General features: G+C 47.4%; 1 protein-coding gene across 1 annotated transcript; it reads left to right on the forward strand.

Annotated features, from left to right (window-relative positions):
* The first annotated feature begins 12,958 nt into the window (after positions 1-12,958).
* On the forward strand, positions 12,959-13,672 carry LOC138359097 (uncharacterized). Its single transcript, XM_069317802.1, has one exon. The coding sequence runs from the start codon at positions 12,959-12,961 to the stop codon at positions 13,670-13,672; it is 714 nt and encodes a 237-aa protein (XP_069173903.1).
* The last annotated feature ends 197 nt before the right edge of the window (positions 13,673-13,869 follow it).

The following is a 13,869-nucleotide window of genomic DNA, read 5'->3' on the forward strand; positions in this document are numbered from 1 at the left end:
CTTCCAAAGAACATGTTTTCAAACAGAACAGAATGCATCCTTCTTAATAAATGTCAACTTTTCTGGAATCACTTGTAGAGTACCCAACCCGTTCTCGCAAATTCGCAAAGTCAATATTGACTTATTAACTACGTGCATGGGTGATATACTAAACATAATAGATACCCTTAAAAAGATTCATAGAAAACACCGACCTTACCTAACCTTGTTAGTATCTTAAGATAAGCATCTTATTGCTTCGTAATTACAATTATTACTTAACCTATACCTGTTATAGGTTAGGTAATAATTGTAATTACGAAGCAATAAGATGCTTATCTTAACAAACTAAGTAGGTTAGGTAAGGTCGGTGTTTTCTATGAATCTTTTTAAGGGTATCTATTATGTTAAGTATGTCACCTATGCACATATTTAATAAGTCAATATTGACTTATTAAATTTGCGAGAACGGGTTGCCCTGATACATGGACACTTCTCGCCCTCATACATGGACACATCTCCCCCTGATACATGGACACTTCTCGCCCTCATACATGGGCACATCTCCCCCTGATACATGGACACATCTCCCCCTGATACATGGACACTTCTCGCCCTCATACATGGACACATCTCCCCCTGATACATGGACACATCTCGCCCTCATACATGGACACATCTCGCCCTGAAACATGGACACATCTCCCCCTGATACATGGACACTTCTCGCCCTCATACATGGACACATCTCCCCCTGATACATGGACACATCTCGCCCTCATACATGGACACATCTCGCCCTGATACATGGACACATCTCGCCCTGATACATAGACACATCTCCCCCTGATACTTGGACACATCTCGCCCTGATACATAAACACATCTCGCCCTGATACATGGACACATCTCGCCCTGATACATGGACACATCTCGCCCTGATACATGGACACATCTCGCCCTGATACATGGACACATCTCGCCCTGATACATGGACACATCTCCCCCTGTTACATGGACACATCTCCCCCTGTTACATGGACACATCTCCCCCTGATACATGGACACATCTCCCCCTGATACATGGACACATCTCACCCTGATATATGGACACATCTCCCCCTGATACATGGACACATCTCCCCCTGATACATGGACACATCTCCCCCTGATACATGGACACATCTCCCCCTGATACATGGACACATCTCCCCCTGATACATGGACACATCTCCCCCCGATACATGGACACATCTCCCCCTGATACATGGACACATCTCCCCCTGATACATGGACACATCTCCCCCTGATACATGGACACATCTCCCCCTGATACATGGACACATCTCGCCATGATACATGGACACATCTCGCCCTAATACATGGACACATCTCCCCCTGATACATGGACACATCTCCCCCTGATACAAGGACACATCTCCCGGTGATACATGGACTCATCTCGCCCTGATATATTTCATGTGAGGGAAATCTTCGAAACCTCTTTAACGATTGCTTTGAAATTTTCACACAACGCTGCATTCAAATAGGCGTATGTTTTTATATACCTACTATATACATGCCTCACCTGTGACAGGAAAAAACATGTTTTTTTTTTTAAAGCATCACAATCTGTTGGACGCAAGATCAACACACGCTATAATCTTCGAAAGTTCTTCACCAATTGTATTGAAATTTTGACACAACGTTCCATTCGAATACTCGCATGTTTTTATATTCCTACTATATAGCTGCCACACCTGTGACAGGTAAAAACATGCGTTTTTTGAAAAACACCACTATCTGTTGCATGTAATAGCAACACACACACTATACTAAATATGTTATGATTCCATTTCAATGTTTCCGATTGCATTAATAAATTGAATTTTCATAGATTTTGATTTATTTTCATTTTGATTTAATTATTTTGTGTGAATCGCATTGGAATTGAGCTGTGTTGTTTACTATTTTTAGTTCATTTCGTGTGTATTGTTTATTTTGTTTTTTTCAGATTTTCAATTCATTTTTTAACTGTTTTTCTTATATTTCAGTGATGGGAACATCAGATCACTTGATGTTCCCAATTTTCTGATGGGAACATCAGACAATTTGGGAAGGCATCGGATAAGGGAGTGGGGAATGGTGGGGAGGACGAGAGGACAAGGGAGGGGGTAATGTTGGGGAAGACCGAAGGGACAGAGGAAGTTTGGAATGGTGGGGACGAGGGGGATGGGGGGAATGGAGAATAGTGGGGAGGACAAAGGGAAAGGGGAGTGGGAAGGAAGAGGAGATGGTGTAGCGGGGAGGACGAGGGGACGGTCGAGTGGGGAATGGTTGGGAGGTCGAGGAGACGTGTGAGGGAGGAATGGGAGACAGGGAAGGTTGCTGTGACTTTGCAACGCTCATGCGTTGATGAGCCACAGCAAAGCTTGGCTGGGTACTGCTAGTTATAAATAAAATGTTAATTTTTTTGTTCAAAATTGGTAATCTCCGAAAGTTCTTTTCACAGATTGCTTTGAAATGTTTACACAACGTTCCATTCACATCCAAGCGGGTTTTTATTTACATACTATATAGATGTCACGTCTGTGATGAAAAAAAAACATTCTTTTTTTAAAAAACTGAGTTTTTCATAGGAGGGAAATCCTTGAAACCGCTTTACCGATTGCTATGAAATTTTGACACAACGTTGCATTCGAATAATTTCATGTTTTTATATACCTACTATATAGATGCCACACATGTGACAGGAAAAAAACATTCTTTTCTAAAGAAACCATGCCATCTGTTACACGCAAGAGCAACACACGCTATACTAAATTTGTTACGATATTATTTCAATGTTTCCGATGTCATTGATAAATTCAATTTTCATAGATTTCGATTAATTTTCATTTTGATTTAAATATTTTGTGTGACATTGTGTTGGAATTGAGCTGTGTTGTTTACCACAATGCTCATTTCGTGAGTATAGTTTATTTTATTATTTTTTTCGGTGTTTTTCATTTCGCTTTTTAACTTTTTTTTTTTGTATTTCAGTGATGAGAACATCAAATCATTTGATGTTCCCAATTTTCTGATGGGAACATCAGATCATTTGGGACTGCATCGGATGAGAGAGTGGGGGATGGTGGGGAGGACAAAGGGGTTGAAGGGGGGGGAGAGGACAAAGGGGTTGAAGGGGGGGGGGAGGACAAAGGGATTGAAGGGGGGGAGGACAAAGGGATTGAAGGGGGGGGGAGGACAAAGGGGTTGAAGGGGGGGGGGGGAGGACGAGGGGATAGGGGAGGGAGTAATTGTGGGGAGGACGAGGGGACGGGGAGGAGAGAATAGTAGGAAGGACGCGGAAATGGTGGAGTGGGAAATGGGAAAGAGGACGAGGAGACGGTGGACTTGGGGATCGTGGGGAGGACAAAGGGACAGTGGGAGGGCGAGAATGGTGGGGAGGACGAGAGGATGGAGGAGTGGGGAATGGTTGGGAGGACGAGGGGACGAAGGAGTGGGGAATGGTGGGGAGAACTGGGAGACAGGGGAAGGTTGCTGTGGCTCAACAACACACACATGTTGCTGAACCACAGCAACGTGCAGCCTGGTGATGTTATTGGTGACACTGGTGGTGGTGATGGTGGTGATGATGGTGGTGGTCATGCTGGGTGTTGGACGTCTCAAAGCTTGTTTACGGCCACTAATAGTTAAATACTCCTGTACATAAATGTTAGTTAGGTACACAACCAAGAGTTCTTCAAGCAGATCGTCGAGGACGCCGATGATAGTGTGCCGAGCAGTGTTGGATGCACGGGGTCACACATGTGGTGACCTCCGGTCGCCGGTCGGCCAGCACGCTGGACTTGTGATCCTGTGGTCCTGGGTTCGATCCCAGGCGCCGGCGAGAAACAATGGGCAGAGATTCTTTCACCCTATGCCCCTGTTACCTAGCAGTAAAATAGGTACCTGGGTGTTAGTCAGCCGTCACGGGCTGCTTCCTGGGGGTGGAGGCTCTGGTCGAAGACCGGGCCGCGGGGACACTAAAGCCCCGAAATCATCCCAAGATAACCCAAGATAACCTCATTCATCGACTGCATATTACCAGCACTCAACTCAGGACATGTCAACAACAGCGTCAACACTGTATGCATCTTCGTCCAAGTGTAACTACACTCCTGCAGGCAGACGATGTCTAGCAGCCCTAGCAGTTTTGTTCTGCATTCCTCCCTACTACAAGACAGCTACAACCACAGCTAAACTCCAATTGATTTAGTGGTGATGTTGGTGATGATGGTGATGTTGGTGGTGGTGTTGGTGGAGATGCTAGTGGTGACGCTGGGTGACGATGCTGGTGGTGATGCTGGCAGGGTCGCGTCCTGGGAGATGTTTATCTCGTGTCTTTACAGGTGAGCGGTTATGGGATGAGGCAGATGCCTGGAGCCAAGCCCTCCGCTGTTATGATAGACCGGCCAGGTATGCGCGCTGCCACCCTCTCTCGCCTGGATTAGGACTGGTGGTTCATGAAGCTGTTGCAGATGGTGGGCGGAGATACCGTGGTGGTTTTCTGGTTGTAATTGGGTATTGTTGGGCGTGTCTGGGGTGGTAGTGGTCACTCGCTGCTCTAAACATCTCCGTGTTTGCCTTTGTGTAGGAGGTTGTCTGGGGGAGAGGGTGGTTCGGCTCGTTTGTCATCAGTTGTTGGGGTACGTCGTTAATACAGCGTGTTAAGGGTGCGGACAGTGTCGAGAAGACGCAACCCGTTGGCTGCCTTCAGTGTTAAGATAGAGCTGGTTGGGCTCTGGTGACTCTAGCTGCGTGTGTTCCAGACTCTCTCCAGGCTTATACCCCCTTGTTGTCTGGGGGCGCCAGCCGCCTCCACATGAGCTGGAGGTTGGTGGGGGCTGATGTAGTGGGTGGTGGGGGCTGATGTAGTGGGTGGTGGGGGCTGATGTAGTGGTAGTGGGTGGTGGGGGCTGATGTAGTGGGTGGTGGGGGCTGATGTAGTGGGTGGTGGGGGCTGATGTAGTGGGTGGTGGGGGCTGATGTAGTGGGTGGTGGGGGCTGATGTAGTGGGTGGTGGGGGCTGATGTAGTGGGTGGTGGGGGCTGATGTAGTGGGTGGTGGGGGCTGATGTAGTGGGTGGTGGGGGCTGATGTAGTGGGTGGTGGGGGCTGATGTAGTGGGTGGTGGGGGCTGTAGTGGGTGGTGGGGCCTGATGTAGTGGGTGGTGGGGGCTGATGTTGTGGGTGGTGGGGGCTGATGTAGTGGGTGGTGGGGGCTGATGTAGTGGGTGGTGGGGGCTGATGTAGTGGGTGGTGGGGGCTGATGTAGTGGGTGGTGGGGGCTGATGTTGTGGGTGGTGGGGGCTGATGTAGTGGGTGGTGGGGCTGATGTAGTGGGTGGTGGGGGCTGATGTAGTGGGTGGTGGGGGCTGATGTAGTGGGTGGTGGGGGCTGATGTAGTGGGTGGTGGTGGGGGCTGATGTAGTGGGTGGTAGGGGCTGATGTAGTGGGTGGTGGTGGCTGATGTAGTGGGGGCCGGGGTGGTGGGGGCTGATATAGTGAGGGCCGGGGTGGTGATTGGGAGTAGCCATATATGTCAGGGAAAGTTTAAAATTTAGTCTCAAACTGGGAATCAGAACTGGGCCTCACACACAAACTATTTGGACAGAATTAAATTAAAATGTAATAATCTAATAATTGGAGTTATGTACAGACCACCAAACTTAAAATAGAAGCCAAGCATCTATGGGATGAAATATCTCGAGCGCCAAGGTCAAACAGTATTTGTGTCATGGGGGACTTGAATTTGAGTGGAATAAACTGGTCTAAAAAACAGGAAATACTGAAGCCGAAAACTTTTCAGAAATATTTGACGATTGCTTCCTTAAGCAACACAATAATAAACCAACGTGAGAAAATGCTATTTTAGACTTCATGTTAACTAACACGGAGTCACAAGTTAGTGGTATCGAAATAGGGAGTGAGCTAGAGAACAGTGATCACAGAAAATAGGGAGTGAGCTAAGGAACATTCATCACAGGAAATAGGGAGTGAGCTAGAGAACAGTCATCACAGAAAATAGGGAGTGAGCTAGAGAACAGTCATCACAGGAAATAGGAAGTGAGCTAAGGAACATTCATCACAGGAAATAGGAAGTGAGCTAAGGAACATTCATCACAGGAAATAGGGAGTGAGCTAGGGAACAGTCATCACAGGAAATAGGGAGTGAGCTAGAGAACAATCATCACAGGAAATAGGGAGTGAGCTAGAGAACAGTCACCACAGGAAATAGGGAGTGAGCTAGAGAACAGTCATCACAGGAAATAGGAAGTGAGCTAAGGAACATTCATCACAGGAAATAGGAAGTGAGCTAAGGAACATTCATCACAGGAAATAGGGAGTGAGCTAGGGAACAGTCATCACAGGAAATAGGGAGTGAGCTAGAGAACAATCATCACAGGAAATAGGGAGTGAGCTAGAGAACAGTCACCACAGGAAATAGGGAGTGAGCTAGGGAACAGTCATCACAGGAAATAGGGAGTGAGCTAGAGAACAGTCATCACAGGAAATAGGTAGTGAGCTAGAGAACAGTCATCACAGGAAATAGGGAGTGAGCTAGAGAACAATCATCACAGAAAATAGGGAGTGAGCTAGAGAACAGTCACCACAGGAAATAGGGAGTGAGCTAGGGAACAGTCATCACAGGAAATAGGGAGTGAGCTAGAGAACAGTCATCACAGGAAATAGGGAGTGAGCTAGAGAGCAATCATCACAGGAAATAGGGAGTGAGCTAGAGAACAATCATCACAGGAAATAGGGAGTGAGCTAGAGAACAGTCATCACAGGAAATAGGGAGTGAGCTAGAGAACAGTCATCACAGGAAATAGGGAGTGAGCTAGAGAACAGTCATCACAGGAAATAGGGAGTGAGCTAGGGAACATTCATCACAGGAAATAGGGAGTGAGCTAGGGAACATTCATCACAGGAAATAGGGAGTGAGCTAGAGAACAGTCATCACAGGAAATAGGGAGTGAGCTAGAGAACAGTCATCACAGGAAATAGGGAGTGAGCTAGAGAACAGTCATCACAGGAAATAGGGAGTGAGCTAGGGAACATTCATCACAGGAAATAGGGAGTGAGCTAGAGAACATTCATCACAGGAAATAGGGAGTGAGCTAGAGAACAGTCATCACAGGAAATAGGGAGTGAGCTAGAGAACATTCATCACAGGAAATAGGGAGTGAGCTAGAGAACATTCATCACAGGAAATAGAGAGTGAGCTAGGGAACATTCATCACAGGAAATAGGGAGTGAGCTAGGGAACAGTCATCACAGGAAATAGGGAGTGAGCTAGGGAACAGTCATCACAGGAAATAGGGAGTGAGCTAGAGAACATTCATCACAGGAAATAGGGAGTGAGCTAGAGAACATTCATCACAGGAAATAGGGAGTGAGCTAGGGAACAGTGATCACAGGAAATAGGGAGTGAGCTAGGGAACAGTGATCACAGGAAATAGGGAGTGAGCTAGAGAACAGTGATCACAGGAAATAGGGAGTGAGCTAGAGAACAGTCATCACAGGAAATAGGGAGTGAGCTAGAGAACAGTCATCACAGGAAATAGGGAGTGAGCTAGAGAACAGTCATCACACGAAATAGGGAGTGAGCTAGGGAACAGTCATCACAAAGAAACAAGACTTAGCATAGCATGTAATAGATGGACAAGAGACTAAAGTGCCAGGTTTCCGAAAAGCTGATTTTAATGGACCAAGAAATTTCTTGAGTGAGATAGATTGGACAGTCCTTGGCATGGGGGGGACGATGGGGGGGGGGGGAGACATGAACCCAGCGATGGGTGATGTAAGAGGGACTGCGATGTGGATTCAAAATTTAATATATTTTAAAATAATCTAAGCAAATCACAGACAGGAATGTAGTATACCATGCAAATTGACTCGATCGAATACTAATGAATCCAGGTATATAATTATAGGCCTCAAGAACCTTATATGTAAAAATAAAGCTTGATACAAAAGGATTAGGAATGGGGAAGTCAGCCTAGAACAAGAATTGGTACAACTGGTGTAGGGCCTCGTAGCCTGGTGGATAGCGCGAAGGACTCGTAATTCTGTGGCGCGGGTTCGATTCCTGCACGAGGCAGAAACAAATGGGCAAAGTTTCTTTCACCCTGAATGCCCCTGTTACCTAGCAGTAAATAGGTACCTGGAAGTTAGTCAGCTGTCACGGGCTGCTTCCTGGGGGTGGAGGCCTGGTCGAGGACCGGGCCGCGGGGACACTAAAAAAAGCCCCGAAATCATCTCAAGATAACCTCAAGATAACCTCAAGGAATGTAAAAAAAAAAAAGAGGTAAGAAAGGCCAAAAGAAACTATGAAGTTAATATAACAAGGGCAAGCTAAGACAAATCCTAGAAGTTTGTTTAGTTATATGGAATAAAGATTAAGGAATGGATAGGTTCATTAAAGACTGTGACATGTCACATAACTGATAATGACAGAGAAATGACTAGTGTTTTAAATACAACCCGTTCTCGCAAATTTAATAAGTCAATATTGACTTATTAAATATGTGCATAGGTGACATACTTAACATAATAGATACCCTTAAAAAGATTCATAGAAAACACCGACCTTACCTAACCTTGTTAGTATGTTAAGATAAGCATCTTATTGCTTCGTAATTACAATTATTACCTAACCTATAATAGGTATAGGTTAAGTAATAATTGTAATTACGAAGCAATAAGATGCTTATCTTAAGATACTAACAAGGTTAGGTAAGGTCGGTGTTTTCTATGAATCTTTTTAAGGGTATCTATTATGTTTAGTATATCACCTATGCACGTAGTTAATAAGTCAATATTGACTTTACGAATTTGCGAGAACGGGTTGTTTAAATAAATATTTTGTCTCTGTATTTACTGAAGAAGAACTTAACATTATGCCTTCAGGGGAACATGTCTGTACTGGTGGGGAAGAAGACAGGTTGACTAGTTTAGTAGTTACCAGGGAGGATGTTCTTAAACAAATAGTCAAACAAAATGCTCTATCCCCACTATCCCCACTATCCCCACTATCCCCCAGGGCCGGATGAAGTGTTTGCCAGGGTGATTAAGGAATGCAAAGAGGAGCTTTACGAGCCGTTGTCTAACATATTTATATAATATATAAATAAATATGTTTATTCAGGCAAGGTACATACATACAAGTGATGTTACATTAATGGATTGATATATAGATAGAGCTAGTACATACAATGCCTAAAGCCACTATTACGCAATGCGTTTCGGGCAAGAAAACTAATTTAATAAATCTTTAGCGTCAGGCTGAGGCCAGAGTCGTGGAAGGTTGTCAATGTGGTACCAGTTTTCAAGAAAGGAGATATATCACTTTCGTCAAACTATCAGCTAATTAGCTTAATGTCTCTTGTTGGAAAGTTGAATCGATAATTGCAAATACCACTCGTCTTCATCTTGAGAAACATAAATGATTTACAACATGATTTTACGAATGGCCGTTCATGTTTAACTAATTTTCAATAATTTTATTCCATCATAGTTGAGGCAGTTGATAGTGGTAAGGTTTGTGATGATGTGTACCTTGTTGCTCCTGGTAGAGCAACTACGGCTCTATTCCTGGTCAAATTTCCAAAAGCTGAACCACAGAGCCAGGAAAATCAGTAGGACTGAGGTGTTGAGCTTACACCTCTGGCTGAGATCCCTGTTCTCCTGGTGTGAGAGTACAAACACTATGTTCCATGGAGACATCGTCCAGCACTCGAACCGGTAACTAGTAATGGGCAAACTCTACAACATGGGTGCCAGACTGGAGATGGATGTCGGCATTACTAGTGTTTGCAATATACAGTGTAACAGTACCATCCTGCACTGTGTACCAGGAGGGTTCAACAAAGTACCATTCACTTTACACGTATCACTTTCCACAATGACATCCGATAACTCGGGCACTCCCTGAACCTTAACTCTTACTCTGGTGAGAGAATGAGGGTGTAGCACAGTGCCAGTAGCCGTGGAACCACTGACTTCAGAGATGGAAGCTGCTGCCAGGCGAGCGAGACAACGAGAATCCGTTAGAGCGTCTCCTTCCAGAAGGTCTCGATACTCACTCTCCTTAACAACTGCACAACTACGATGTTTCAAGCGAGTGCCTGTATTCTCGAATATACTACTGCGACAAGGATCTGACAAACCTATGCTAGCAAGGCGGGTGTCAACAAAATTAACGTAATCTGATTGAAAGTTGAACTCATGGCCCTGTCGATACATGCTACACAACGGTATGACGTGGTCTTTGATACTAATGTTCTACCAATGAGGAAACAATGCGTTATTTTCATCAATCATGGTGTACAGACCTAAGAGAATGTCACCAGGGAAATGGATACTGTCAACAACTAAACATGTTATAGAAAGTGTGATGTCATCTATCATGAGTGCAAGGTCAATTTCTCCCTGAACTTTTACTGTGTTTCCTGAAACACCACTTAGAAAAGGTATGGGTGACTTTGTTACTGGAGTAGGGTGCTTACTTGCAATATCTCTGAGAGCTGAGGGCTTGACAATATTAATTTTTGTACCCGAGTCAAGAAAAACTTTAAAAACTCTACTGAGACAACAATGGCTGAGACAAGGGGGGCCAGACTGGGCAAGTTACTACTTTTGATTTATGTTGTCTAGGAAATCTGCGTCTAGTCTGCGTCAAATACACTGCGGTGTCGTCAACATCTACAATCGATCCAGAGTCAGTGTCCTCCTCTGCTACCCAAATCTATTTTGGGTACCAACTGAGTACACAGGGAGGGCACTAAGACCGGCTAACTTGAATTGGTTATCGGATGGCTTTGAGGGTTTCCCCGACGACATGGAATGAACATTTTGAGCTCCAGCGGTCTGTGATCGAGTATTATAATTGGACGTTGTGTTATGGCTGAGCTGGGAGGTGAAATTACGAGAGTTTTGATAATGTCTAGGACGCTGTGCGCCTCGCCAAGACTGGCCGTGGGAATTACGAGATGGGGGATGTCCTTTGCCTAGCTCTACAATCTACAGTGTGGTGACCAACTTGTTTATGGTACTTGCAATATGGGAGCCTAGAATTATTAGATTGACGAGGAGACCGAGAGAATTGTCTAGAGGGGGATCGAGGAGCAGACCAACAGTCCCTTGCGAGGTGGTTGATCTTACCACAATGCCAACATGAGGGAGTAGATGGTTGTGGACTATGGCGTTTCGGCAACTTAAGAGGAGAATTTGACTGTGAGCTACAAGCATCTTCTTGAGGTTATCTTGAGATGATTTCGGGGCTTTAGTGTCCCCGCGGCCCGGTCCTCGACCAGGCCTCCACCCCCAGGAAGCAGCCCGTGACAGCTGACTAACACCCAGGTACCTATTTACTGCTAGGTAACAGGGGCATTCAGGGTGAAAGAAACTTTGCCCATTTGTTTCTGCCTGGTGCGGGAATCCAACCCGCGCCACAGAATTACGAGTCCTGCGCGCTATCCACCAGGCTACGAGGCCCCTTGGCCTCGTAGCCCGAGCATGGGTGCGGTTCTGCGACCAAGAGTTTTGAGAGTTTGTGGGAGGATGCTGAGGGCTTGTTACTACATTCATAGTGTCAGAGGATGGCAACAGTTGAGCACTGCGGGGAGCTAGTTCATCGGCGGCATTGTTAATAGCCTCAAACACTACACCAATTTCATCTTTAACTCCAAACTTTTGTTGCTCGATGATCGGTTTAGTATGCTCTGGGGCAAAAATAATTAAAGTCCCAAATGCAATCATTTTGACCATGGCTTTGGGTTATCTTGAGGTTATCTTGAGATGATTTCGGGGCTTTTTTAGTGTCCCCGCGGCCCGGTCCTCGACCAGGCCTCCACCACCAGGAAGCAGCCCGTGACAGCTGACTAACACCCAGGTACCTATTTTACTGCTAGGTAACAGGGGCATAGGGTGAAAGAAACTCTGCCCATTGTTTCTCGCCGGCGCCTGGGATCGAACCCAGGACCACAGGATCACAAATCCCGCGTGCTGTCCGCTCGGCCGATCGGCTCCCTTCTTGGGGGGTTAGTGTCTTGTCCTTGTCAACCCATGAGGAACTAAGCATGGCCGTCTCCTAGGCATACAGATACTGATCGAGACGGCTAGTAAATGCATTAAACGATTCACCAGGCTGCATGGTACCTCGTAGTACTGGTGGATAGCGCGCAGGACTCGTAATTCTGTGGCGCGGGTTCGATTCCCGCACGAGGCAGAAACAAATGGGCAAAGTTTCTTTCACCCTGAATGCCCCTGTTACCTAGCAGTAAATAGGTACCTGGGAGTTAGTCAGCTGTCACGGGCTGCTTCCTGGGGGTGGAGGCCTGGTCGAGGACCGGGCCGCGGGGACACTAAAGCCCCGAAATCACCTCAAGAAGATATTCAACAAATAATTCAAAACACACAAAATTGTGAATTAAATTAGCAATCTGGTATGAAAATGGCTGGAATTAGATGTATATAAATTAATTAAACCAGGCTAAGCACTGCAAATTAAATTGTAGACCTGGGAAGTGCAATTGTAATTTTGATAAAAAATTCAACCCAAGAAGTGGCAATACAGGAAATATGGATGTATCTTGAGGATATCTTGAGAGGATTTCGGGGCTTTAGTGTCCCCGCGGCCCGGTCCTCGACCAGGCCTCCACCCCCAGGAAGCAGCCCGTGACAGCTGACTAACACCCAGGTACCTATTTACTGTTAGGTAACAGGGGCATTCAGGGTGAAAGAAACTTTGCCCATTTGTTTCTGCCTCGTGCGGGAATCGAACTCGCGCCACAGAATTACGAGTCCTGCGCGGTATCCACCAGGCTACGAGGCCCCAGGCGGCAGGCAGCGCTCCAAGCGGTCGTGCGCGGAGCTCTTGCGGGACCCTGATCTGGGATTGATGTTAGAAGCGCGACGACGATATTGCGTCGATGGCGGTGGAGGAGCACGATTTGCTAGGCAGTTCACAGCAGAATGGTGTGGTAGCCACCTGCGGCCGCCTGTGGCCACCTGCAGCCGCCTGTGGCCACCTGCAGCCGCCTGTGGCCACCTGCGGCCGCCTGTGGCCACCTGCAGCCGCCTGTGGCCACCTGCAGCCGCCTGTGGCCACCTGCAGCCGCCTGTGGCCACCTGCAGCCGCCTGTGGCCACCTGCAGCCGCCTGTGGCCACCTGCAGCCGCCTGTGGCCACCTGCAGCCGCCTGTGGCCACCTGCAGCCGCCTGTGGCCACGTGCAGCCGCCTGTGGCCACCTGCGGCCGCCTGTGGCCACCTGCAGCCGCCTGTGGCCACCTGCAGCCGCCTGCGGCCACCTGCAGCCACCTGCAGCCGCCTGCGGCCACCTGCGGCCACCTGCAGCCGCCTGCGGCCACCTGCAGCCACCTGCGACCACCTGCAGCCGCCTGTGGCCACCTGCAGCCGCCTGTGGCCACCTGCAGCCGCCTGTGGCCACCTGCAGCCGCCTGTGGCCACCTGCAGCCGCCTGTGGCCACCTGCAGCCGCCTGTGGCCACCTGCAGCCGCCTGTGGCCACCTGCAGCCGCCTGCGGCCACCTGCGGCCGCCTGTGGCCACCTGCGGCCACCTGCGGCTCAACCACAAGCGACACAATTCTTAGTTGGAGTGTTGTGTTTCCTGGATGCTGATTAACGATGTCAAAAGACACAATAATATTGTTGAGACCAATATATTTGATGAGTCCCTGCGTGACGGGATGCGTGGTAGAGTATTAAATTTAAGATCCGTCTGTACTCTGTAGGGATTAGAAAGAGGGTTGTGGGTGCTGGGGGGGAGGGGTTGTGGGTGGTGGTGGGGGGGGAGGGGTTGTGGGTGGTGGTAGAGGATGG

The sequence above is a fragment of the Procambarus clarkii genome, chromosome 89, assembly GCF_040958095.1.
Source record: "Procambarus clarkii isolate CNS0578487 chromosome 89, FALCON_Pclarkii_2.0, whole genome shotgun sequence".
Taxonomy (NCBI): domain Eukaryota; kingdom Metazoa; phylum Arthropoda; class Malacostraca; order Decapoda; family Cambaridae; genus Procambarus; species Procambarus clarkii.

What these genes read in the sequence shown, in the direction of transcription:
- LOC138359097 (XM_069317802.1), top strand. Translation starts at nt 12,959, where the DNA reads ATGGCGGTGGAGGAGCACGATTTGCTAGGCAGTTCACAGCAGAATGGT.